Source organism: Neodiprion lecontei, chromosome 3, assembly GCF_021901455.1.
Source record: "Neodiprion lecontei isolate iyNeoLeco1 chromosome 3, iyNeoLeco1.1, whole genome shotgun sequence".
Lineage (NCBI taxonomy): Eukaryota > Metazoa > Arthropoda > Insecta > Hymenoptera > Diprionidae > Neodiprion > Neodiprion lecontei.
The window spans coordinates 24,716,321-24,743,534 of NC_060262.1; the positions used below are offsets into that span (position 1 = coordinate 24,716,321).

The following is a 27,214-nucleotide window of genomic DNA, read 5'->3' on the forward strand; positions in this document are numbered from 1 at the left end:
AACAGCGTTCCGATTCTATGCCTACGAAAATTCAAGATCGAGCGAGCAAATGAAAAGTTATTGGAATAATTGTGAATATTAATGTTATGGAATACATTGAGCGCGTGTCGAATAGAACCCCATTTCGAAATGAATAATTTTTCTATTTTCATATTATAACCGCATTATTATAGGTAATCTAATTTGCCTCCGGGAAAATTATAAAATTTATAGTATGCATCGCGTATTAATCGTAAGTGGATCACATATATTAATATCGTACAAGGACTGCATATTCATTTCGTATGCATATGTCAAAGGCTTGCAGTTTCCTAAAGATCACGAACATAATGATTTGCGACCATCACGTCTAAGGGGTGGAAGGAAACTGAAACAACTCTACATGTTTTGGAGTTTGGTTGTAATTAAAACCGAGCACCCACCAGTCGAGTTTCCTCGGTTTCAATTGCAACAGTTTTCAATTTACAATTTATTGCGGCTAAAGACAATAGTTACACGACAAGTTATTTTCATGTATGGGTTGTTATATATTTTTACCCATTTTTTTTCGTCTCATACCACTTTCGTGATTATGTAATTGTGGATATTATTATACAATTTATATTGAGCTTAAAAATTACTAGATACGTGGGCTTCCGGTGGGCTAAATTTTGTATGTATTCTTACGTAATATTTCGATTCTTATAATTTTTCAAAAGCTACTACCGATCGATCTCAACCAGCTATTGCACCCATGATACTTACGCGGAAAGTAATCACGCATACGAAAAATAAAAAACGACGAAAGATCTCATGAACTGAAAATAATTGTAACACAAAGTAACAGGAATGCTATGCCCGATAGGTAACTTAATCAAAAAATTGCCATGTTACAATACACTTTGGAAATATTAAAGCGATATCCTTGTACAGTCACAAACATTAGTTCACAGAATCCCAAAACAGTATTATGAAACCTTTTTTTAAATGCGAAATGTTATCGAAATGGACCCCAAGATTTTAAATTTTGATTGTGAATTTACCAAGGGTACTTCCCACCCAATTTCATGGACACAAAATGCAACTTTCACACCCTTATAATTGCTCAAATTTTATGTATGACTTAGCAATATGAAGATAGGAATATCCAAAAAACAACTACGAATCATTGAGTACCTTTCTATCTTTTCAAATTTTAAAGTACCTCATATTCCTACTATTTTTCGTATCCTGGAATATATTATGGTGCACTGTGTAATGATACCAATGCTTTTTATTACGATAATTTTACTTCATTTTTCATAAGTCGCAGCTATCGTTTCTTATTAATTAGTATATTTTATGATAGTAATCTACATTTTTTCGCATAGATAATCGAATATAGAAAGAATGAACTATCACTGTTGTTACAAACTTAACGAATTGTGTACAGTAACGGCACGTGGTTATTGTACCTGTTTCTTTCAGCATATATACGAATAATGGTACACAATTGACGTATATTGTAAATGTAGAGAAAAAAAGCGCTCATTATATTTGCTACTATAACATTGCAAAAAAATAAACGTCATTTAGTAAACCGCAATGATTTTCAAAAACGATAAATCACAAATTAAGACCCACTGTAAATACGGATATGTGAAGAGACCTATTATTTACTGAACACACCTTAGTTTTGGAGTAGAAAAAAATAACTACAAAATTGTATTCTTTCAATGCACAATTATTATACAGCTGTACTGAAATGAGATAAATTTTTGTTTTTAATATGTTTTGTTTCGAAGATCAATCTTACAGAAATTCAGACTCGTTTTTCACTCCATATATCATGGAACATAAAGTTTACAGCGCGTTCATATTCACTTATTATATGTGTATAGTAAATATTCATACATGCGTTTAGCGGTTTCTGTTTGGAGGCTTGCTTTATTTTCACCTAAAGTATCGTTAGCAACGACGTTCATGTACAATTTCTTCGTTATTACAATCTACAAATTAATAATAGTTTTTTGCTTTCAGTTACTTTATTATCATTAATTGGGTAAATATATAAATTACTGTTGTCATGTCACTAACTACAAGTAGATAAAAGTACAGACGCTTAGGGAAAGATCGGGAGTCTGTTGAGAATAAAAATATATTTTCCTCTTACTCAAATACTATTTCGTTTTTCCTTTCTATATCACTAAAAATCGTGAGATCCCACATAGCCAACACTTTCATAATTTCCAAGAGACACACATCAAAGTTACACGTACGTTCAGTCTTTGAAATAAAACAATATCTACAGGTCGCGTATTGTCAGTCAATAATATAACATCATTTTTTCGATTTATCTACTGCCATAAATTTTTCTTCTTTTCATACTCTATTTATTTGTTCAATCAAACCATCGACATCGAACATAATACTACAACTCACTGCGCACGGACTTCTGACTATGAATTATCGAGTGCAGTTTTGACCAAAGATTATTGGTACACTTCACTGGTACACAATTTAATTCGTATAGAGTCGTTATCAAATCATAAAGAAATAACGGTGTTATTCTCCCGAAATTTGCAATGTAATCATATACCATATACAATATATATGTAATATAATCACAGGCCCCTACACCAATCCCTTAGCGCCTCAGAGACACGATTCAAATAGTACCACTTCACATGTAAGCATTAAATGTGATTTAACAGATGTCTTAAATATCTGTAATAAATCGCTGATGAAGTTTACCACCACAAAAGATTTCTCTTTCGCTATTCCCAATATTCTTCATCTGCTGAGTGTATACGTGCAGTAGTACAATAAATTTAAGAAAATAATAATGATCATCGCGACGATAATAATAATAATTATTGTAGTAACTAAAAATAATAAAATAGTGTGAGAAATGACCTTTACTAGGTTCGATCAACGCCAACAACATTTTCGCTAAAATATCATCATTCCGTATCATGTTGAAACACGCCGATTATATTTTGTGCAGTGGGCACAGTAAGACACACTAAACACAGCGTGTTCCTTTGTAATTCATCATATTTTGAGAATCATCAAGTTATAGAAAGACATATCAAGGCTAAGAATAAGTAATTACATTACAATATTTTAATAGGTAATTACTCGACACATCAAACTATATTATTTGAGTTTTCACAATTATGAAGTACACAAAAAAGTTCTGGTTGTTATCGACACAACTGGCAGTAGTTAAATATTTTTTTCTTTTTTTTTTTTCATATATGTTCATCGATTTCTTAAACAACCCTTATCAAATCTTGTATTGTCTCACAGTTCGATACAAGACATTGAATGATGTTATTTCAATAAATTTTCAACGACGGAGACATTCTGTAATTACTAGCGTTTATTATTTTAATAGATTTATTTTTATAATAATTAACGAACTGCAACAAAAAGCATAGCATATACAATTTATCCACGATTCGTATTCTTTTTTTCATTCTTTTCATTTCTTGTAATACAGCAGGAAATTGTGTGTATAATCCAATGGAAAAGAGGGGGAGGGAGAGGCGGGGAAGGGTCAGAGGATTCAACACGAGCGAAATAACCCCTAATATCTACGTTAACTTATGCAGACAAGGGGTGACCAGCTCACAAACAATATCTTATGTTATTTTTCAACTATCAATGCGTACAAACTTTTCACTTCTTTCCCCTCAGAAGTTGCACTGATTTCTATGATAGTATTAATATTCGTTTCTCTCATAATATTCTCATCATAGCCCTGTGTGACTGTTTCCGTAACATGTTACATGAATAATAATCAATCATAATCATTGCATATGCGAGTTCCACAGGGCAAGCAAATTACACAACTTCGTGTGACTTCAGAAACAATTGTTTTTCACTACCATATTAGGTACGTAATAAAACAGACTGTAACTACCTGGTTCGATTTATACGTCTCATTTCGTATTCACATTCAATGTATGTACAGCAGAGGCTTAATTATTTTGCCATTATTTCTGCAAGATTTGATTAATTGAAAGATTCATTCCATATGTATAGTATGGAAATATTATAACAGCATAGTTCAGTCGGAATACCTCGTACACAAAAAACGTCTCTTATTATGGTATTTAACATTAAATGCATTCATTTTGCGTAATTGAATTATGAATTCGTCCACGAAAACACTTTACACAATGTCGTTCCTCTTAACATAGCCGAATATAGTCAATTCATAGCCGTTTTGTCTTTTTTCTCCATATCGAGTTTTAATACAATCCTATCAATATGTATATGTGTCGACTTTCTTGAATATGTGGAATCTATGTATCATTATGGTATATATGAAATACAAAATTTACGAAAAGTCAGCCATATTGGGACAACATGATGAACAACTGCTGTTTATATGATTTTGCGCGAAAACTTTAGGATTTCATCAACAGTGAGTTCAAACTAATCTCGAAATTAAAGTCCGAGACATATTTTTCTCCCAATCATGAACCTAGAATCATGTAAAAAAAAAATTTTCACGCGTGAAATCAAGTCACCATATTTCTAATTGAGAGCGCCAAATTGTTCCGTTTTGGTTCATCTTACTTGTTTTTCTTGTTTCGTCTGTCACATCCAAGATTATATGAATCCATAATTTCATCTTTATATTAAAGTTTAACTTTCATTCTAATCAAGCTAATCTTAAAAAATACAGTTCACAGTTTAGATTAATTAGAAAAAGAACTAAGTTCATTTATCTACTCATTTTGTTGGTTAACTTCCTCTTTATTCTCACCATCTTGCTGATTCACGTTGGCCTTGTTACCAGGTTGAGTGCCATTACTGCTCTCAGACAGTTTCTCATTGTGCGAATCTTGTTTGTCATTAGAGTCCATTTTCACATTGCCTGAAACAAAATAAACCTACAATTCTAAAGAGTAACTACGTTATTCAAAACTGAACATAACCACTGAACGACCTAGTATAGAAAGAGCAATTTTATGCTCTTTATGACCACAAAATACAAATTAAAGAAAATAACAAACCTTGATTACTGTAGTATTGTTGCGACATTTTCATGTTACGTTGTTGCTGCTGTTGCTGTTGTTGCTGCTGCTGTTGCTGGTGAATGTTTGGTCTGTGACGATTCATTTGCGCCTGTTGTTGCTGCTGAGTAGGCATACAGTTTGGTTGTTGTTGACCTGGGTTAGGGTTTGGGCCAGGAGGAAAAGGAGTTGGCCGTTGTATCGGCGCTGGATAACGTTGTTGGGACGGTTGGATTCCCGGACGTGGCGGCGGCATGCCCATTCCACGTACATTCTGTTGTAATACCTGGGCATTTAGAGGAGGAAGAGGCCAATTTACATAAAAATTTTCGAAAAATGATCAATTCACATTATTTTACCATCATAAGTGTATATACTTCATAGTTTGGCTTATACACCAACAAAGTGATTAAGTCAGAGAAATATTGCTGCGTTAAGAAGTGGAATATCTGAGCCAAGAAAGGGTTGCAATTCGAAGATCCATAGTCGCGCGATATTCAACGGTTCAAGAAACTGTTCAAAGAAGGTGAAGTCTACTTTTCGAACTTTCAAAGTATGTACAGAAAGAACGATACAATTTTCGTTTTTATATTTAACAGAAAATTAATCTATGGACTTACGGTGATCATATTGCAGGTAGTCATGTTTATTTAATTATATTTCAACTACCGAACATTCAAATGTCTGATGGTTGAGTTATTCATTAGGCAAATTTTAAGAAAAACGCATTGTATACAATATGATTTACCGGCATTGTGTATTCAATAATAATGCACCATAATATGATTAATGTATATACCGTGATGATTTATGAAATGAACAATCCTGTTATTGAACATTCTAATATTATAAATCTAATCTAGAATTGATATTCATCGTTAGAACTCCCGATTTCTTGATTTGTTCAATAATCATTTCTGACGACACAGCTTGCGATCGTGAATTGATAGGTAGACTAAAAATAAATGAAGTAATGAATGGTACATACATAGTTACTGTAGCTGCTTACCAGAGCAGACTGAGTGGCGCCCTGATATTGCTGATACTTATGAATTTGAGTTGGACTTGGTTGCGGTTGTTGAGTCGGTGTTTGTTGCTTGCAATTCCGCGATTTTGGCGAAGGAATTTGAGAAGCTGAAATATTAAATCAGCAACACGTTAAAATCAAGAACATGAAACATTTATTTGCTTTTGTGAACTGGGTATATTTCCAAAACCAAATCCCCATTGACACACAACTGTTTTCCATAAATAAGCTGCAAATTGACTAAATTAAACTGAAATTAGCTTATATACTGGTGATATCAAGATTTAAAGAAACTCACTAGAGCTGAAAACGGAGGCCAAAACATCTTGTTGATTACCCGACGGGCTCTTCAATTGTCTAGACTGTTCTTGTTGCTGGTGTTTTCCAAGAAATGTAGCAGCAGCATTACCAGGTCCTGGCAAACCTCCAGTAGGGTTTCTATACTGCTGAGCAGCAGCTGCAGCAGCCATTTGTATTCCAGATCCAGAAAGGAACTGAGATCCGAAATTCTGAAGACCAACCGGCGTGGCACTACCAGTTGCAAGACTCTGACTATGTTGGCCAAACCCCTGCAGCCCGTAATGAGTCCCAGTTTGTTGTCCCGCACCACCCGGTTGGTAGAAGCCTGTTTGTGAACCAGGAAATACATCTGAAATCAGATGTATCAATCATGAAGTGTTTTACCTTTGAATACAAGCTGGAGAGTAAGTGTAAAACAAGAGCTCAATTTTTCTACAATTTGTGTTTGGGAAGCGCACAGATCTACAGGTAAACAAATCTACAATTGCAGGGTTCATGGAGTAGAATAAGATATTAAATATTTTTTTGCTATTATATGAAGCAAAATTATTCTGTTAGCAAAAAAAAAAAAAGTTTTAAAAATGAAGTATTAGTTTTGATTATAGAATATCCCACATTCATTTATTAAAACTGAGATAAATCGTTGGATAAAAAAAAAATGTATTAATCCTATAACGGGATAACATTATTTTCAGCTATATTTCATAAACCATCTCAGGATTTTCGTATGGTACTGGAAAAAACCGTTCATACTGAAATTCACATTACACCTTGAATATATACATAGCCCAGACAGACCATTTTATAATAGTTTCCGATAAATGTAATAAAAAAATGTTCAAGTGCCATTTCTTAGCATGTGTGTTCTTTTTATCGAATAAGTCGTGTGAAATGACAAGCAAAATGTTAGAAGTACTGGAATGATTAAAATATGATAAGTAAGGAGGTAAGGCCAGTCAAGCTTACACAGAAGCGTGTTAGGTTTACCGGCGGAGGTAGCGCTGTAGTAACTGTTTGCAGACGGTTGAACGGTTGGTCCAGGTCGTTGCACCAATTGTGAGTTACCCATGTAGTTACCACTTACACCTAAAACCTGGTTCGGATCATACGGTATATAGGTTACCTGTAAGAAAATGATTATATTGTCATTAATGATAAGAATGATACTTTGCTATTACTTTCAATTATAATACTGGGTCTTACCTGATTCGGCTGTGCTGATGGAGCTTGAAAATGTGGTGCTTTGGTCCCAATGGCACCAATTGGTTGGGTAGACGGTTTTACACTGGCGGACATAAGAGAGTTTGACGATGAGCTGATCAACACTGTATTTGGGTTATTGCTCAGTTGTTGATTTTGACCAAAGGGCGGTGCTGCCGCAGTTGTCTATAACAATATGGAATTTTCGTTTTTCACATCTTGCTTCACATCTCTTCAAAAAATGAGAGGTCCCAATAAAATCATACTTACGATTCTGTACTGTGACATGTTATTCTGATACATGTCAGGAGTTGCACTAGGTGCATGCGGAGGCGGTGGAGGTTGTTGCAAGTAGACACTCTGTTGATTAAACGAGCTCTGAAGCGATTGTCCATAAGGAGCATATTGAGTAAAAGGAGATCGACTTTGATCTAGCTGGAATGCTCCATATAACCCACCAGCCTGCGCTGGTAATTGACCTGATCCAGTGTTGAATAAGACTGCTGGTGGTGAAGGTATAGCAGACATTCCTCCATATTGTGCAGCTTGGGAGCCCGGATATTGAGGAAACTCCTGATGAAACGAAACAAAAAATTGAAACCACTTTTTTTTACCACTATTAACATCTATTCGGAAATTGCTATTAATTGCATTTCAATAATTATTCCAATTATATCAATTAAGTGATAAATGAATTTTTTTCAATCAGGTTATACTGTTATATAAAACAATAGATCAAAGTCAGGATTATATTGAATAAGAAGTGAATGAATAGTGATACAGTTTTCTAAAATGAGAAATGATTGCAATGCAATATTACAAATGTGATAAAACTATTCTAGGGTATGAACCATTCTTATTCTATGCTTATTCTTGCAAATCTTACTGGATAGTTAATGTGGGATGGTTGTCCAGTTGTGTTAAATGGAGGGGGGCTTAGCTGACCCTGTAAACTGGCCGAAGGATGACCAATGGGACTTTGACCAGGCCGGATTGGACTTGGGCCAGGAACTGTAGATCCAGGTTGGGCGCCAGTACTTCCAGAGGACTGTTGCTGCGGCTTCACCTGCGGGGGAACCAGCTGCGCATCAGGCAAAGAGTCAGCATCTTCCCACAGGGGACTTAAATTTCACTATATTTACATCTAGGGAAAAGCAGGGCAAGTTGACAAACAAAGCAGGATGATGACATACATTTTCTTTGAAAATAAATTTTCAAATCAGAGATTATTACAATTGTCATTTCAATGAAGCATAATCAAATGCAATGCACTTTCCAACTAACCACTTTAAAATATTGGTCAAGTTGCCCCAATATGCTCATCATATTTTGTTATTCATAATTCATATGTCATATAATATGTAAAATTTACTGAATCACTTTTTCTTAAAAAGCTAACATTGCATACAAATACGATTAGAGAAAAATCAATAGAGATAGCACAGTGCTCTCAATTTTCCTCTGAGTTCTCTCCAACAAGTTTACTATGACAGGGTGTCTACTTTTATCAGCGGCCAGGAAACCATGACATTTAAGGTGTTTTCAGGAACAATATAAGAATTTTTTCATGGCCTATTTGACGATCCACAACTACATTACAAACCTTAACAATACACGCAATAAATATAACACTATGTTCCATACACAGAAAGAAAAAGATCAAATTTTCTTTAAATCGATCTATGTATGCAAGACTCAACATTAAAAAGAAAAATGCAAATGAGTATGAATATTCCGTATATTACTGATATGTGAGTTACTAATTAACCTAAACATAAAATTTTCAGGTTCATTAGTAAAATCTCGTGACATTTCATGACTTTTCAAGGGTTGCATTGAATTTCATGATATTTAAGAATATTCAAGTTTTTTCAGGTCGTTAGACACCTTGTATGATTTTCAAACGTTCTATTCAGCTTGCCAAATCAATTAACGAAACTGAGGCATGGAAAGTGAGATATAACACCTTAAATAAGATCAACAAGCTATGTATTACCTTAAAATCTAATTAGTGAATCAGTGTCAGGTTGCAAAATGGATAGAATTTTTAACTGTACAATGAATACTTATGCATCGAAAATTAATATTATTATAATTAATATACCAGATTATTTTAAGTATGTGCACCATACGTTCATGAAATAAATTGATGATCGTACGAGAGCTTCGAATTTTTTTGAAATGAATAACCCAATAATCCTTCTGATATTTTTTCTTGTGTACCAAATCGTTTTTCTACGTTGCATTAGTGTTTTAGTACAAGTTCTGGTGAAATACCCAGCAATATGTGGAAAATTAACAAATGCACAATTCAATTATCATAAAACAAGAAACTCACCTTGCATACATTTGTCGAAGTTGCTATTTCGTTTTTCATATTGCTCTGGTTGTATTGCTGGTGAGGACTGTAGCTGTCGTCGACATCATTGCTCTCAAAGGGTTGAGGGAAACTATTTGCAGTGGCAACAACGCTTCCATCTTCATGTTCGACCACTGTTGGCATTGGGGGTGCATTTTCCCATACTTTCTTTACAGATGCAATTTTTAGATTAAGTTCTGCTGTCGAAGGAGAAATAGTACTTTGACCCCCGGTCATGTGAATCGATCGTGGCATTCCCAAAGATTTACTTTTAGCATCTTCCGTCAGTTGTGACAGTTCAGAATCAAATGTAAAGTCCAATTTCATATCAGCATTGTCCTCGTTTTTGCTAAAAGTCAATGGCATCTGAATTGGTTCTTGCGATTTATCTTTCATAAGTTCGTTAGATTTGTTGGAAAAGACAGCAGACAGAGCTTGTTGCTGATGCTGTTGCAGCTGACCATCATCTTCGATTTCGCCGCGTTTATCTACTCGCTGTTGAGTTTTCATATGGTTTGAAAACTTTGATTTCAACGTCAGATCCGATGGTCCAGATTTTGTGGTTTTAGAATAGTTTGTATTTTCGAAAATCAACGTTTGGACAGGGGGTGAAGTTCCGTCCGAAACATTTTTTTCAACAATAATATCCTTCGCTGTTTTATTAACAGTTTTTTCTGTGTTTGGTGAATTCCGTTGACTACTACCTCTAGAATTGACCTGTTCATTGGTCTCATGATTATGTTCATTTTGACCAGTTATTCCAGACATAAGTTGAATGTCTGCAGGAACTGTTGATGGTGAATTGGATCTTATTTGACTGGTAAATGGTTTATCCCAAGCATTGACTGATGGTGGTGGAGCTGGCCCAGCAGCTGAGTCTTTTGAAACATAGATATTATTAGAATTCACTTTATTTGTGTCGTTACTTTCGCCGATTCCCATCTGTTGTTGCTGTTTAGCTAAACGTGCTTTCTGGAATCGAGGGGCCAATGTTTGCCGATTAGAATTTCTTTCTCTGTCAAATTGTTTCTGTGGCAAGTTGGCAGGCTGAGGAATTGGTTGTCCCAACAATGGTGGAATATTTTGAATCTGCTGTGGGGTGGGCTGAGGTCCGTTAGACTTTGATTTTGAACGATCTCGTTCTCTTTCCTTTTCTTTTTCACGTCTCATGGGTTTGGCTTCTTCTTTCTGATTATGCCTAGACTCCTTTACATTCTTCTTGGACCTAACCTCTTGAAAGCCATCCGCATCTATTTTATCTTCGTTACTGTTCGCCCCATCGTCTCCACCACCAGAATAATTGTTTACTTCCAACTCACTGTCGATAACTTTCTTCTCTTTTGAGACAGATTTTTTATTTATATCATTCAAAGCTTGATTTACCAGATTTAAATCATTTAACTTTATTTCATCAACACGATTAACCGTGCTTTCTTTTATTATGGCTTTATTGGAAGGCCCGCTATTTGCTGATCCTTGACTTCTGGGGCGGCCATTTTGTTGAGTATTTTGCATCAACGGCGGGATGGCTCCAGAGTGGTTCCGTTGATTGTAAGAAGCGTTCTGCGCATTCCTTTTCTCAGCTCCAGGAGCACGAGATGCCGTACTGCTGGGTTTGGTTACATTTCGTTCTCTTTGTTCCCTGTTGTTTATTGATTGATCATTTCTTCGAGATTGTTGGTTGTTGCCGGTCGGATTCTGGTGAGAGCTTTGATTTCCTCGACTTCCATATGATTTATTACGTGTGTTTCGAGATTCTTTCCGATCTTCAATGTGTTCTTCGCTGTTGTCTGAAGTTGTTTCCCAGTCGTCGTTACCAATATCTGATGAATTTTGCTTCGGTGCATTGCTGGGGTTGCCACGGAAACGTCCGTCACGATGTTCTCTCCCCTATTGGCACAAAAAAAAAAATAATATTAGTGGCTTTGACCAAGTATGTAAATAATAGTGTTGTGTGATTAAAAAAAACATAATTTTCTTATTACTATCGAGTAATTGTTTCTTTCATTGCGGTATTATTAATGATTCGTCTTTGTTATTAAACGAACAACACTAACTAGCCGCGTGATTGTCAAAGTACTTCATGTTTTCCTTTTATTTCCGACAAACTCTTATAGATGTACGCGTAAGTGTCAGAGAAGGTAAAAAAAAAAAAATAAAAATTTTAATTAGTTTTTGCGATAACTACTTTGTCGTAAATATTATACCGTATTGAAACTTACTTGTGTTCGTCTACTGCTGCTGTGATTTCTCTTAGTCCTCCCTTCATCTTTTCTGACTTGTGACCTCTGTGGCACTGTGTTCTGATTCTGAAGTGAATCTTGCTTATTATTACCTTGCTGCTGACTTTGCTGACTTGGGGATTTAGTATGTCTTCCAGTAATACCAGCAGTCAGCGCTTGCTGTTTGGCTATGATCTTGTCATCAGTGGACTCAGACAACTGAGGACCACTAGCTGGTAATTCACTTTCTGGCGTAGGTGATGAGGGCTTCTGTTGGTTAGGTTCTTTGTCATCTGCATTCCGTTCAGTTGAAAAAGGGCTTTTACTCGGTGGTGGACCATAATTAGTATTCATTCGTCCGCCTGTAGTAGGACCACGGTTCCGAAACCCCCCTCGACCCCGTCTTGAAGGTTCCCCGGATGGTGCAAACCCTTCACGACCAGATCTACTGTCATAGCTTCTTTTGTCACTGCGAACTTGAGTATAATCACCGCGTTTATCATCGCGCCTGGATACTTCCCGATTGCGATCGTCTTTGTCCAATTTTTGAGAAGACTTGGGAGAGCGAGCTGGACGCCTCTCTTCCTTTCCAGATTCAGTGGATCCGGAGATTTCGTCTCCGCTAAGTTCGGAATCTGTGTGACCATAAGAACCACTTCTTGCAGAACCAGGTCTGCCCAGGGACCTTGGTCCTCCTCTTCTCCCTCTCTGATCCGCGCCACGCCACCCACGAGTAGTGTACACGCTATAACCTCCATACTGCCTAGCACTACGACCAGATTCTCGACCTCTTGAACTTCCGCTATTGGTTCTATTTCTCACATTTTTATCCCGCTTCTCATCTTTCAAATCTTCTTTAACTTCGATGCATAGGGCATCGTCCCGTTTGTTGTCGACACTTAGTTTTTCCATACTTTGTTTCATTTCATCAATCTCTTTTTCATCCTTCATAGGTTCAAGAAAAACCTTCTCATCTTCCATCTCCAAAGTTGGAGATATTGCATCAGCCCACGCTTTCGGCGAGTTATCACCTCCTCTTTCCACGTTTCTACTGTTTTCTGAGCTCAGTTCCAATTTCCTATTCCACATGTCGAGTTCCTTCTTAGCCTCGGTAGGGCTATCTTTGCTGCTGTCTTTTTTATCCAGCTCAGATCCAGAACGCTTCAGCTGCGTCAAATTACGTTTTTCACCTTTAAGCTCGTCAGCTTCCAGTTTTTCCCTGGTTACAGGTCCAGGCGGTTGCCGGCGATCTCTGTTATCTTCACGGTAAGGATCTCGTTTCTTTTCTTCATAATCTGGTATATCATTCACCCAGGATCCGCAATCTCGTGACTTATGCATGTCGTCGTCGCGAAGAGAAGTTCTCGATTCTCGAGATGCGCGACTGTCACGAGAATCCGGTCTTTGAGGACGCTCACTACGATCAATACGATCATCTCTGGGTGGATCACGACGACTATCAGTTTGCCTTTCTTGGGTTATCCGATCATCGCGCATGTCCCGTCTATCATCTCGCCACTCGGGATTCTCTGGGCGCTCCCGAGTGGGTTCACGTTCGTCAAACGGATCTTGTTGTGGCGAACTCTGTATCAAAAAATGAAGAAAATTCCATTCCACTCAATTATGTGTTAATCAGAAAAACACAGCTACGTTTGAATAAATTACCAAAGATAGTATTGACAAGATGAATATTGTTTAAAAAAAAATTCTGTTTTGCAAGTACACCTCTTTCTGAATTATTAGATTTTGTTCTACTATGTTGAAACTTGAAAGCTCATTGTGCTAACAAGCTGTGTGTAGTAGATTCTTTATTTTCCTGGTTATAAGATATTTGCAATGCAACTAATCGAATGGCATGCGATGCGTATACCAGGATTTGAATTGAATAATTATTGCACTCATCTGTTCGAGCCAAAAATTTAAAAACCCTGTCTCGATTAATCAATATGCTCTCTAGGTCATCTTACCTTGGAATAATTGTCGTAATCTTTCTTTTCTCTTTCTCGATTATCTCTGTCTCTATCATCGTAATGCCTTTCACGTTCCCAAGAATCACGAGAATGTCTATCATCATATTCGTATTCTCTATAGCGTGCATGATCATCATAATAACTACCGCTAGATGGTTTGCGACCATCGTACGATCTGTGGGACGAATGTCGGTAACGATCATCTCTCGGTAGTCCTCGATGATCTCTTGAAGGAGGTCTATCGTCCTCGATTGGACCAGACAATTCTGAATCAGTTCGATTTCTACGTTGGGGCAGTGGCATGGAATGAGATTGCTTCTTGACACTGTCTGCAATCGCCAATTAACATTATATATGAATACAGTGTAAAGTCGACAATGTGTATATTTTATTATTACCTATCACTGTAAGACTCAAGAGACGCTCTAGTTACGCGTAAACGTAAGATCAAATACTATGTCAGTGAAAAATTGCAATTTCTTTTTACAATTATAGAAAAAAACTAGCGACTTTCTAGCAAGCGTTAAACAATATTCACAGATTGCTTCATGCTAAACAACTTACAAATTTAAAATTATTTCTGGCTCTAGTGGGAAGCTCGATTACATGAAAAAGTAAAAATAACGTCAAACATACTCGGCACGTTAGGGTGACTGCTGTGCACCCATCTGCTAGGGTCATATTGTTGAGAGAAAGGTATTGCTTGAGGAGTGGGCCGCTGCTCTGCATTCGGTGATACCCTGTTATAGGCTCCACCAGTTCTCTCAGCCTGTTGTTTCTGGAACCTTGGGGGTAAGTCGTTCTGAAAGTGCTTAGAAAATGCCGGTTGCTCCCTTTCTCTAATCTCTCGTTGGTCGCGATCGCGTTCCCGCTCGTTACGCGACATGTCTTGAGACCGCATGAAGTTCGGACGCTCAATTTGAGTAATTTGTCGAAATTCTGAGACTGGCTGGTCTCGAGAATCCCGAGAATCTCGAGTATCACGTACATCTCGAACATCTCGAGTATCACGAGCGTCTCGGGTATCCCGGACATCCCTCGTATCCCTCGTATCCCTCGTATCACGAGTTTCTCGAGTATCTCTTGTATCACGAGTTTCTCGTGTGTCGCGAATATCCCGAGTATCACGACTATCGCGAGAGTCTCGGCTCACAGGCTTTTCATCTTTGCCCTCGGATGAAGTACGAGATCTGTCTCTTTCGCGACTTTCTCGATTTTCCCTGTCTCGCTCCCAGTCGGGTACTGGAATAATAGACGAAGGTACACTGATTAAAGATTTCGGTTCGGATGAAGATCCTGAATCGTCATCTTTTTGTTTGACGTATTTTTCCTTAATTTTTTGCTCCAAGTCCTGTAGTTTTTTATCTGCAGCTTGTTTAATGGACTCTCGGAATCTTTTTTCTTCTTCTTCTTTACGCTGGCGGGCCCGCTCCACAGTCGAGGCCACCCATTCTCCTTGTTCTCTGCGTCTCTGATTCCATAATTCGTCTTCCTCGAGACCTGTCGGAATTTTTTTTACCAATGAATTCTATGAGAACTAAATTAAAATGTTGTTTCAATTGAAACTAATTCTAGGACCTAACTTTAGTTCAAAGTGTTTTCACGAGATGTCTATTTTGCTGCTAAAGTCGCATTTATCAGTTAATAGTTTTTATAATTTTTATAAACATCACCATTGAAATCATCAATCGTTTCCTAATTTCAATAAGATGATATTACGCATGTAATATCTGGTAGATCAGCGCTCACTCTTTTCAGAATGGCATGCTCAGAACACCTCAAGTAAAAAAGTTTCATCATACCCCGAGGTGGATGTGGAGTTCGCATTTGCTGTTGCGGAGGATGATTGACAGGACCATTTGTACCACGGAAATCACGAGATAACGGTGGAGGTCCTTGATTCCATCCACGATGAGACTGGGACTGTTCACGATTATCCCTAGGCTCCCGTTCACGTTCTCTTGACTTCTCTTTTTCCTCGGGTTGACTTTCCTCGCGTTTGTCATCTTTGAAGTCTTTTTTTTCATCTTTTTTATGGTGTTCATGTTCTGTTTCGTCATCGCTGAAAGCTAACTTTTGGTTGTAATCGATATCGTCATGGGCTGCCCACCCAGCATCGCGTGAAATGTCGTCCATTCTTGACAAATCTTCCTCTTTAATTATTGGACGGGTGATTATTTCTTCATCTGCTGGGGGAGGAGGACGTTCACGTTCTTGCTGGCGCGGGGGAGCTGGGAATCGTTCCTGGGGATGGGTGAATCGTTGTCGAGGGCCATTCGCACCCATATTTGGTGGGAATTGTGAAGGAAATCCTCCAGGAAAGCTGCCTCGGTACATCTGTAAAGAAATACGTATATATATATCAATTGCATAAATGTTGAGATCTGAAATTTGTTGATCTTGCCATATTATAAAGTATTGCAATTCATTTTGCTCACAAAAACTGATGTGTAAAAATTTTATTAATATTTAATATCGTGAATCAAAATATCTTAGCTCTTTTTATTTGATGAATAATCATTTGTCAAGGAATCAGACCAGTAGATTGAAAAAAATCTTTTAAAAATATAATCTATTTCTATTTTCACGAATAAACATTATATTTGATATTTGATACAGAAAAACTATATGAGACTAGTCAATTACTGGAAAATAGTGCTGGATTTGACTAATTTATGTGAATCTTTATAATAACCTCATGAAGTATCTCTGTTGTGTACATACCAAAAGGCGGCGTAGTATATCCAATCTAAATCTTTATAACTGAATATTGAATCAATTCAAAGTCAATATAATGAAGTTCTTCAATATATAATCTTATGTTTTGAATATGATGAATGAAATGAAGCTGAAACATATTGCCATATAAAAATACGAAGTATATCATGCAGAAGGAAAAAAAAAAAAAAAAAACCCAACAACATGCAATGCTTCATTTATCTTCTAGCACTGAATTCTTATCCCCCAACAAGTGAAAAAAGAAAATCTGTGCAGACTTTAATCAAAGATCATGGCGATCATGTTTCTTATCTTCTACAATGTTTAAATGTCATCAAGGCAACTGAAGTCTGATCAATTTTAAATGGTTACTTACAAAAGGAGGAATTAATCCTCGATAGTTATGCAGGCTAGGATTTTGACTGGCGCCAGGGGTTGTAACCGCTTGGGCAGCTGGGGAACCATTAGGGCCTGCCTGGGCCATGCCCATGGGTAGCGACTGGCCCAAGTTGGGTCGCCCGCCAGCGGGTCCCTCTGGTAGTCCACCTACGCCAATATGCGGGGGGCCCTGGGCCCCCGGAGTATTCCCATTTCCTGGCCCAGGTGTTCCTGCTCCAGTTCCGCTTGCTGTACGACTTCCACCTTGAATCCAACTGCCTTCCGCTACAAAAATTCAAAATATTAGTATCATCATCATTAATAGAATAAGTAAATCCGTTTTAGTAGAAAACAAAAATTTCGAGAGTAGGTACACGTATAAGTTACCACTGACCAATTTACCTAAGATTAACGATTAGGATGGTACTTATTTACTTTGAACTGCGCTCATACTGATAATGAATGAATCTTAATTTGTATCGTAGGTTTGTTAATCAAGATGTAGAGTAGCCAAATATTGCAGATTCACTCTTAAAAATTAAAAAGATCAGTACCCAGTGACAAAGAAAATCCAACTGTGCGAAGAAGTCAATAGATACTATGAAAAAGCTATGATTTCTGCTTACTTTGTGGGCGTAGACTGGGTCCTGGACCATATTGTGCAGTCAATTCCCTGGTCTGTTGAGACTGTGCCTGCTGTGACCCGGCTGTGCCATCGCCTACTTACATGCAATTAAACAAGTTTCTGTAATTAGTTGTATGAATGCAATTTTTACATAAAAAGATGTGTGTACATAACAACAGCAAACTAAAATTGAAATATGTTAAGGATCAAAAATTCGTTGCATACTGAATGGTAATTTTTCTAAATACTAAAGAAATACAGAAATATGCCACGATGACACTTCAAGCTAACGAGGAGACCACGTACGATTAGCACAGTTTCATCAAGTTTTATAGTGTAGACTTAAAAGATATATGATAAAGAACGGGCTATTCACACTACAAAAAAATATCATAGTCACAATAAAATAAAGGACGAACCATCTAATAATTAAATTTCCTCTTTAGAAAATGTGTTATGTGTATGTGCCATGAAGAATTAATAAATTAAACTAGATTATGTTTTTTAAGATAGGTTTTCATGAATCTAATTAGGCGTAAAGGAATCTAATCAATTGGATTTTCAAGTAGCATTTGAGATTTTGATACCATTACAGGAATACGCAGATCGAACTAATCAGAAACAAAACTTACCAGAATCATTACTCCAAATTTATAATCCCCTGCACATATCATGAACATTGAAGACATTTATAATTTTTGAATATATTTACTTATGATTTAATTCAAAAAGACAACTATTTAAAAGTTCAGTAAAAAGAAAACAATGGTTGTAATAAAACATTTCTCAGCACTTCAAACTACATAAGGCCCCGAAGTGCTAATTGAACTTCGTCCTCTGGTTTCTAAGAAATTTCAGAAAGATTTCAAATTTACGCTACTATTGCATCATAATTAGTTTAAATACGAAAATAAAGAATTTTTCAAAAATAACAAATGAATTTAACTGGGAAGAATCATTTGTCCCAAGATCCTGAAGTTTATTGACGTTACGTTGCCAACTTGCATAAAATCTGGTCGAAAAAGTCTTCACCAGTAATGAGCCGTGAAATTTGCAAAGTTTTATTACCATTTTGGCTACAAAGTGACAACCATCTAAACTTGTAAGAAAAATTGATCATTACTTTAGGACTGCTTTTCACTTTTTATGAAATTTAACCTAAAATTATTTGAATGGCTTCCAGTTAGATCCAATTTTCCATAATTTTCCTTACCCTCACTTGAAACTGTTAAATATCTTAGCTGATTTGGATGGAATTGGAGTGAAAAATCTGGTATGAAATAAAAGAGTGGTGTGAAACTTGTCACCCTACGATCCCTTCTAACTTAATCAGCAGCTTCCCAGTGCAGGCATTTAAATTACAAATGTATCAATGGCTTCAATTTAATCTGATTTAACTCCACCCATATCTTAGCTTTCAAATGCAAAAACATTATCTTTAATTGCGTATAATGGCATATTCAGTGTATTCAGTTCTCGATTTTGAGTTTTCTTACTTATACGAAATTATAATACATTTGTGGACGAATATGAAATTTTAGAGAATTTAAGAATTTAGTGATATGTCTGAGGCCTTTGTATATGTATCCTATTAATGCATCAATACCTCAAGAACTACTCCAGAATGATATTTCACATGAAAAACTTTAAATTGATTTGACATTGACATGAAAAAATGAGTACTCAATAAATATTTAGCAATGCAAATATTGACTGACACAAATCAAACTTCCTCAACCGCAATGCAGTAATAAAAAGTAAACTGAGCAACTACTATTTCAATATGTTAATTAGAGTGTATACAGAGAGAGGAAAAATGATTTTAAAAATATATATATAATAATAATATTAATAATAATAACAGAAACTGATGAAGTAAAGCATTCCATAAGCAAAAGTGGGCGATTTTTATCCTCGTGAAAAATTCATTGAAAATATGAAATAAAATCGTTCTATCATTCGTCGCATATGAAAGTGAAATTCGAAGAAAGTGAATTTACAACAAAACGCTTTGAGCATCAACAACTTTAAATAAACAACTAGTAAAAGAATGTTCTGTGTTATAGATACAAAAGCATATCCATTTGATCAACAACTTGGAGGAATTTGAAGAGCGCTTTACACTGTGTGAACTTCTTCAGAAGACTTATGAGATACTACACAGAAAAAAACAAAAATCGGAACCTCTGGAACATCGATACAGACTGTGCTTGACATCTAAATTCGTGTTAGAGAACGATTGACCATATACTGTTACGCACAACTGGCTATTTGAAAAATTTGAAAAGCTGATCGACTGGGACAAAGAAGATAGAATAACTGATAATTGAGAAACAAGATTTTTGGTAAAATTTGTAGCTACAACTGTTTAGCACCAATAAACAATGCTTTGATAATACATATAGAGAAATTAAGCAAAGAGGAGCACTACTAGGGGTGAAGTCAACATTAGCAGCTACTGGCAAGCAGTGCCCCACCTGAGTGGCTGTGGGATTGGGACTGCTGCGGCAGCAACGACTGTTGTTGAGCAGCTACCGATATCGCATTGGAATTTGCGTTCGGCGTTGTCGAGGACGGTTGAGTCTGACTCTGATTGGAGATGGAGACGGAGGTCTGGCCACTGAGGCTGGGGAACTCGTGTTGGAACTGCGGGGACTGGTGGGCGAGAAAGCTCAGTCCAAGGGCACCTCTTCCCCCTCTCCCGCCCCCCACAAGCCCCGCGTAACCAACCACTGCTGCCACGACGGGCCCACCTATTAATTGATTATACCGTCCGAACGACACGACCCAATTTTACTTACAATTCATTTGTTTGATATACTGACACCAAACTGAAGATGAATCATGCGTGATTTATCTTTCCTTTTGTTTTTATCGTATCATTATTAATTTAAAACCATCTTAACTTAAAGAAATAAGTTATGGTGCTTGGTATTTATACGTTACAATGTCATTTGCGTCCCTATATTTTTATTTGGGAAGCTCTATGATGTAAAAATGATACTTGTGCAAAGAATGATCATATAAATTGAGATTAAAACTCTTTCGTAAGATCTATTGGAAATTTGAATGATTTAATAAAAATGAGAATGCAGTTGAAAATATCAATACCAAAGCAATTTCAAATTGTATGCACTAAAATGAAAACTCAATGATTAAATTCATGAACCATATAGATTATATCTAATTTGCAGTTTTAAATACTGAGCTAACCGTTACTATACAAGGTTTGAACCACTGGCAGTCGTCATACAGATTGGGAGTAGAATCTGAACTAAGAACATCAATCACTATTGATCACAGCTGAACCTCAAAATTCTAGGAACTGTCTTTCGAAAAGGATTTATAATGGTAAATTTCATCACAAAACAAAACCACCACTCAGTCTAAACCGAATAGTCAAGAAATAGCTGATATTCACTTCATGAAGCTTAACTAGTGGGATTGTAACAAGCTTATATTTTAAACATATGGAATGTAAATCAAACGTAATAAATAATTCGGACCGTAATATTTACATTACAAGCTTGATCAAACTACAAGAACTATACGGTGGTATTAAATTAAATTTAATTTTTCAAATATCCCAGTGTTAATCATTACTTATTAGTTGTAACCAACACACCAAAAAGATATCGCAGTCCAACGGATAGAATACTTGTGACTGCATCCTATGCAATATTTCCCCATTCAACTTACAAATTACATCATTTCATACCGTATTTGAGTATTGATGAAAAATGAAAGTTGATAACATTTACTTGGACAACGGTGATGTTTCTAATTTTTGAATACATTAAACCATTCAATATTTGTGTATCATTGTGAACATCATTATAAATTTTTTAAGCCTTCGTAACATTACTTCTCTTATTGTAGTCTTAGATTTAGCTGATAGGATGTCATTTTCATATACACCCATTTGGCTTATATTGGATATTTTTACTACTTCTGTCACAGTATTTTGTTGCCTTCTTAAAATGATGGCGTGAAATAAAGTAACTTATGTGTACAAACGCAAGGATCGAACTATTTCATCTATATAATATTTGTAATATTATACGTACCGGCATCTCCTGGTCTGCTCATAATTGCGCTCCATGAGGGCGCAGTGGAGTGTGATGTCTGTGAAGTATTCTGTTGTCCTGGTTGTGGTGGTTGCAGTGGTGATGCCGTTGCAGGAACAGCTCCCGTTGCACATTGTGGCGAGGGTGTGTTGCTCTAAAATCACATGTTTCCGGTCATTACATTAAAAATCTTATTTCACTGAATTAATGACAGCTGAGTGTATAAAAGATGAAAATCGCAATTTTATAGCAATATATTTTGTTACTATGCTCTCGCATACCCGTTTGGATATGAAAAACATTGTTAGAAATTTCACAGATTCAATTTTTGCAATACCATAGGTCAAAACCAATAAATGATAACAGAATAATATGCGTACGGTGGTAGTATCGGAGGTTGTAGGTGGTGTAGTAGTGGCGTTGCTAGTGGTGTTGGTAGTTTGTGTGGCAGGATCTTTAGTAGTGGCCCAACCGCTGCCACCGCTTGGTACAAGACTAACTGCTGGGTCGCTGCCGCTGTGCTCACTTTTCAGACTAGGCAAGTTAGCAGGTGGCCGCCGTGCCGAAGGCACCTTTCCCAAACTCTGCATTCCATGTTTCCGTGGTATTGTGTTTTTCTGTTGATGTTGCTCCAAGGATTCTCCCTAAATAATTTAAAAAATTTTACATTTTTCCTTATTCGAAAGAGATCCGAGAGTCTTTCTCCGTCGCAAAAATTTATCACAGCATGACAAGGTGTGGAAATGTTAAGTAAGAGTAGTAAGTAAGTTAAGTAAGGAATGGTGAGCATTATTTACACCCTACGGTGGTATTAAACCTAGCATTTTTTTAAAACGATTTTTGTCTATTTTGTTGGTGCACCATACTCAAACTTCTCTCAACTTTTGCAAACTGAAAATTTATCAGAGATGTGGCTAAGTGCACAGAATGAAGAAGCAATGCACCAAATTGTAACCTTGCCTTTAGGAATTATATTTCAAACACTGTTATCAACTAACATCCACGATTTGAAAAAAAAATACGTTTAAATACCAACCATCATTAAACCTTCATTAAATATGAAGGAAATGTTTGTATTATTTGACTAGTTAATTTAATTGATGAAGCTGACAGCCTGTTAGCACCTAAACACACTGAAATTCTTTCAAATAGAATAGTACAGTTCAGTTTTATGCCCATTATTCTTTAAAAGTTTTAGAGGCTCAAGGTATTTGAGAAATCTTTGATTGTCAGGCTTCACTACCTTAGTTTAATCAACATTAGCACATTCGAGTGCTAATTGTGGTTTTTAGCTCCAACTTTGTGTTTAATTACGATCAGATCTATATTACGATACAGACTCATATGTATAAATTTTCACTGATCCCAAAGAGAAGGTCAATATTAACAAGAACGCAATTTCTAATATCTTCCATCTAATTATAAATATAACAGACGTCAAGTCATGAAATTTGAATCTGATAATTGCAAAAGTTAAAAATCTTCCTTTGGAGAAGTGAAAAAAACGAAAATCCTGCTGACAGGTTTATTAATAGAAACGACAAAGGACAAATCACTTGATGATAGTGGCTTGAGGTATAGTCCTTGAGCATGCCCATTTATATTTAATTTACATCGCAGAGTCAATAAGTAGTACATCGTCGTAAGTGAACATTTATTTACGCTTAGGACAACACATCATACCAGCATCATACAACAAAATACTGAAATACTTCAAACATTTCAAATCAAGATTATTGCATGTAGCACAGTATGCTAACAAACGAAAAAAACTTAATAAATAAATAAAAAAGATGAATAAGAACAAAAACATAATTCATAACTTACCCTACTTGTCCTGTATAAATTATTGATGTCTAACGATTGAAACTTGGATTTTCCTTTCTCCCCCTTCGACACATTCCCCGACAGAGTAGACATGCTGTCTGCAGGCAACCATTTAGTACCACTCAGACCCAACGAACGAACCCTTTGTCTAGAGAAAGAAAAAAGATATTATTTATTTTTTCAAACAACTAATTTTCATTTGGAATGGAATTTACTTAATGAGAATACAAAGTTGACAGAGATATACTTGAAATATCAATTTTTGCTAGACAAAAAATGGTAATGCTAACATAATTGAGTACTTTGGTAACAAAGAAAAACAAAGAGTATTTTAAGTAGTACAGAAACTAAAAAACAATCTTTAATATTGAGGGATTTAAAAAAATCGATCAAGTTGTAATACAAATTTTTATACTTGGTGTAAATAAATGTGGGCAGTATTAATAAATGAACCATAATTCACTTGTCCTGAGATAATATTTAATCAACATGAAAAAGAAAACGATCGAGATAATACACACTTAATATATTAAAAACTATCACGACATATATGATCTATAAAATTCGATTTCAATTTCTTTGTTCATTAAACTAAAAAAATATAAGGCTTAAATTATGCCTATAATGATAAAAATTGGAGCAGATTCAGTAACATAGAAAAATGGTAATAATTGATAAAAGAATTTTAGGTGACAAGAAATGTTTGTTTATTCATTTTCTCATTTGAACATTTTGCTTTACTGATGAATTATCAGTTTATCAAAGCGAGTGATGACAAAATGCAATAATCCAGGTTTGCAACATAATTGCTACTTTTATGTTTACGAGTACCGATACAAAGAATAAAAAAAAAGCATTATGAGATGATTAACTTTAGTAACTTCTTTTATTAATCAGACATTATTTATCCACTAAAGAAGTAAATTTGCACTCATGCTACTTCAGATGAGTATTAAATTAAACTTCTGAATCTAATAATATTACCAAGTTGACTTGGTCAATCTTAATGCAATCAAAAAGAGTCGAGGTGGCCCCAATTGGTCTAGACACATATAGAGCACAGACCTAGGACGACTTTACAGACACATTGAACTCCATCAAAACAAAAATACTTTAGACCTGTCAAAGATTTCAATGGGCTTCTCTACAAACTACCTGACGATTCATCGGGTTGTTAGAGAATTTTCAAGAATTTACCGAAATGACTGTGACTTCTTGGAAACAACAAAATATAGGTATCACTGACTGACTCATCCTGATACCTTTCTCTTTGTCTTGATTATTGATAAATAGAATGATTCTACTATTTGCACAAATCCCACAAACTGTTAGTTTGAAAATTAACTGTAAAAATAAATATAACAATAACGATTGTAATAAAGTGCAAAAACATTCTCAAAATTTTATACTGTCCGATTCCTGACTCGGTGACAAAGAAATGGATAATGCAACTTTTATCATCAGGCTTAATTTTTCAACAAATTTATAACAGCGTATTTCATGAAAAGAAATAAATCAAGGTAACCTCGGGTGGAAGTTGAACAATGGATTCTGAATAGCATACTAAATTGCATGATGGCATGCAATAGCTCCAGATCTGACACAATGAAAGTGTGACTGTACTTCAAAGTCAAAATGATAAAATAAGCTACTGCAAGATTAAATAAATACTAAATATCTTGTAATCTGGTGCAAAATTTAATTGAATTTGAAGTAAAATCTTGCAATTATACCAGCTGAGAAAAATTGTGAAGATCTTCAAACATTGATTTGAAAGTAATTATCGCATGAGGACCAAAAAATTCATAGATTCAAATTCGTTAATCGAATGAAAAAACTTTTGCAGTAACACCGAACTGATGCTGCAACAATTGGTGCGATGTTCAGTGAATAGCTGTCGTCTAATACTGTGTGAAATAATTTAATCAAGAAATTCAAAAAGCAAGGTGGAGCTTCAGACAATAGATGCCAAATTTTGCGAAATGATTGATATTGTCTTGGTCAATAAATATTTTTGGAAAGCTATGGGAGAACCAGGAATAAAAGAGTCATTTTTGTAGTAAATGCACTGAGACATTATTTGTAAATCGATGAATCACCTGAAAATGAGGTAAGAAAATTTATTTCTACTCTTTGATCAAATGAATAAGTTTATCAAAACCATCAAACCAATGCCATGAAAAATGTAATGACTGTTGAGTGAATAACTGTTGTCTGATGGCGTGTCTGGTTACTTAAATAATCATTATAAGGAGCAATATGCAGTGCTTCAAGCAAAAATGCCGATACGTTGTGAAATTTAGTTTGATAAATGTTAACTACGAATGTTGTATATCAAGTGGAGTTGAACAATGGCTTTGTTTATAAATGTTTTTGTCAGTTGTCGGGAATCCTAAAGTGTAGGTAGCGAACGAAGTGATCGAACGTAGATCAAAGCCCTCATTGAGCAGAGTGATATGAAAAATAAGTTTGACGTTTTTATACATCCTGTCTGTACGACGTTGGATGAAGAAAAGAAATAGTTGAGGGAAAAAAACGGCGAAAAACCTTCGCTCGAAAGTTCGTTTGAGCAGGCTTTAGACGAAGAACGTCCATTAAACGACGATTCACTTTGGTAACCGCGAGGGTATATAGATAGGTAATACGTTTGATCGGGAATGGAATACCTGAATCTGAAAAGGACGAGGTTTTCGACGTTTGCAGGGGACCACCCAACCCCCCGTACAATGTCAAAATCTTGTTACTGCCAAAACAATAGACGCTCGTCGATATAGAAATATTGAATTTTCAAGCTCCCGTAGAATTTCACAATATTTCAGGATCGCGGGGGACGACGAACCCGTAGACGCCGAGGTAACGGTACCCGACCGTTCCGTCCCAAGCCAACAGACAACGAAAAAACCCGCAGAATCCACGTAGAAATAGGACCTCCCGAAGGGCACGTAGCACAAAACTATGGACTTACCTTGGTCCGTCCAAATGGGTAAACAGTTCACAAACGGATATGAATCCCTTTAAAACTAACTAACTGGCGGATTGCCGCGGATACAGTTCAGTAATTATTATATCGCCCACGAAGCACAAACTTCTTTTCCCACAATTCGTCCAAGATGGCGATTGCGCGACTTTCGGCTCTTCTTCCGCGATCAATACAATTACGTCATTCAAACAAAGTGTCTCGCTCGCGCAGACCCTCCGGATCTTAGTGGTACACCGTCACTCTGAAAATTCACAGATTTTTTTACCCTCTTTAACTATCCCAATTAAGTTTCATTCAACTTTTTATATATTACACTTAACATACGTATTTACTATTCCGTACTAGGCTTCGCACGTAGAAATCATTACGTTGTGTCTCTCAACTGCGAACTACTTGACAGAAGCCCATGTACCGGCGCGAGCGGAATATACCAACCACAAGCGTGAAATCACTTTGGAAATTCCTGACCATGTACTCCCAAGTCATAATCATTGAGGTTCCAACATTTTAGTCAACAAATGCTGGTCGTAATGATCCTAATTCATCAAAAAAT

General features: G+C 36.1%; 1 protein-coding gene across 12 annotated transcripts; it reads right to left on the reverse strand.

Annotated features, from left to right (window-relative positions):
• Positions 1–1,885: 1,885 nt before the first annotated feature.
• LOC107217476 (protein PRRC2C) lies at positions 1,886–27,112 on the reverse strand. 12 transcript variants are annotated; one of them, XM_015655015.2, is made up of 21 exons: positions 26,986–27,112; positions 26,647–26,902; positions 23,682–23,829; positions 22,235–22,498; positions 21,855–22,008; positions 20,265–20,540; positions 17,789–17,881; positions 17,161–17,447; positions 15,869–16,403; positions 14,703–15,566; positions 14,064–14,395; positions 12,097–13,680; positions 9,854–11,764; positions 8,402–8,581; positions 7,786–8,088; positions 7,519–7,701; positions 7,282–7,438; positions 6,314–6,664; positions 5,977–6,122; positions 4,989–5,274; positions 1,886–4,849 (listed from the first exon to the last, which is right to left on the reverse strand). In XM_015655015.2, exons 3-21 carry the CDS (start codon positions 23,772–23,774, stop codon positions 4,701–4,703), a joined length of 8,148 nt encoding a protein of 2,715 aa, XP_015510501.1. In that variant the 5' UTR covers positions 23,775–23,829; positions 26,647–26,902; positions 26,986–27,112; the 3' UTR covers positions 1,886–4,700. The 12 variants fall into 12 exon arrangements, 11 of the variants coding, with proteins under 11 accessions (XP_015510501.1, XP_015510504.1, XP_015510502.1 ...); XM_015655018.2 differs by having other exon boundaries at positions 5,998–6,122; positions 7,303–7,438; positions 8,402–8,596; XM_015655016.2 differs by having other exon boundaries at positions 7,303–7,438; positions 8,402–8,596.
• Between the last annotated feature and the right edge of the window lie 102 nt (positions 27,113–27,214).

Coding starts and splice junctions, on each gene's coding strand:
- LOC107217476 (XM_015655012.2), bottom strand. CDS start 23,774: ATGTCTACTCTGTCGGGGAATGTGTCGAAGGGGGAGAAAGGAAAATCC. Junction 20,541..21,854: donor GAGCAGACCAGGAGATGCCG/GTACGTATAATA, acceptor ATCAATTAATAG/GTGGGCCCGTCGTGGCAGCA. Junction 14,396..14,702: donor CAGTCACCCTAACGTGCCGA/GTATGTTTGACG, acceptor TGGCGATTGCAG/ACAGTGTCAAGAAGCAATCT.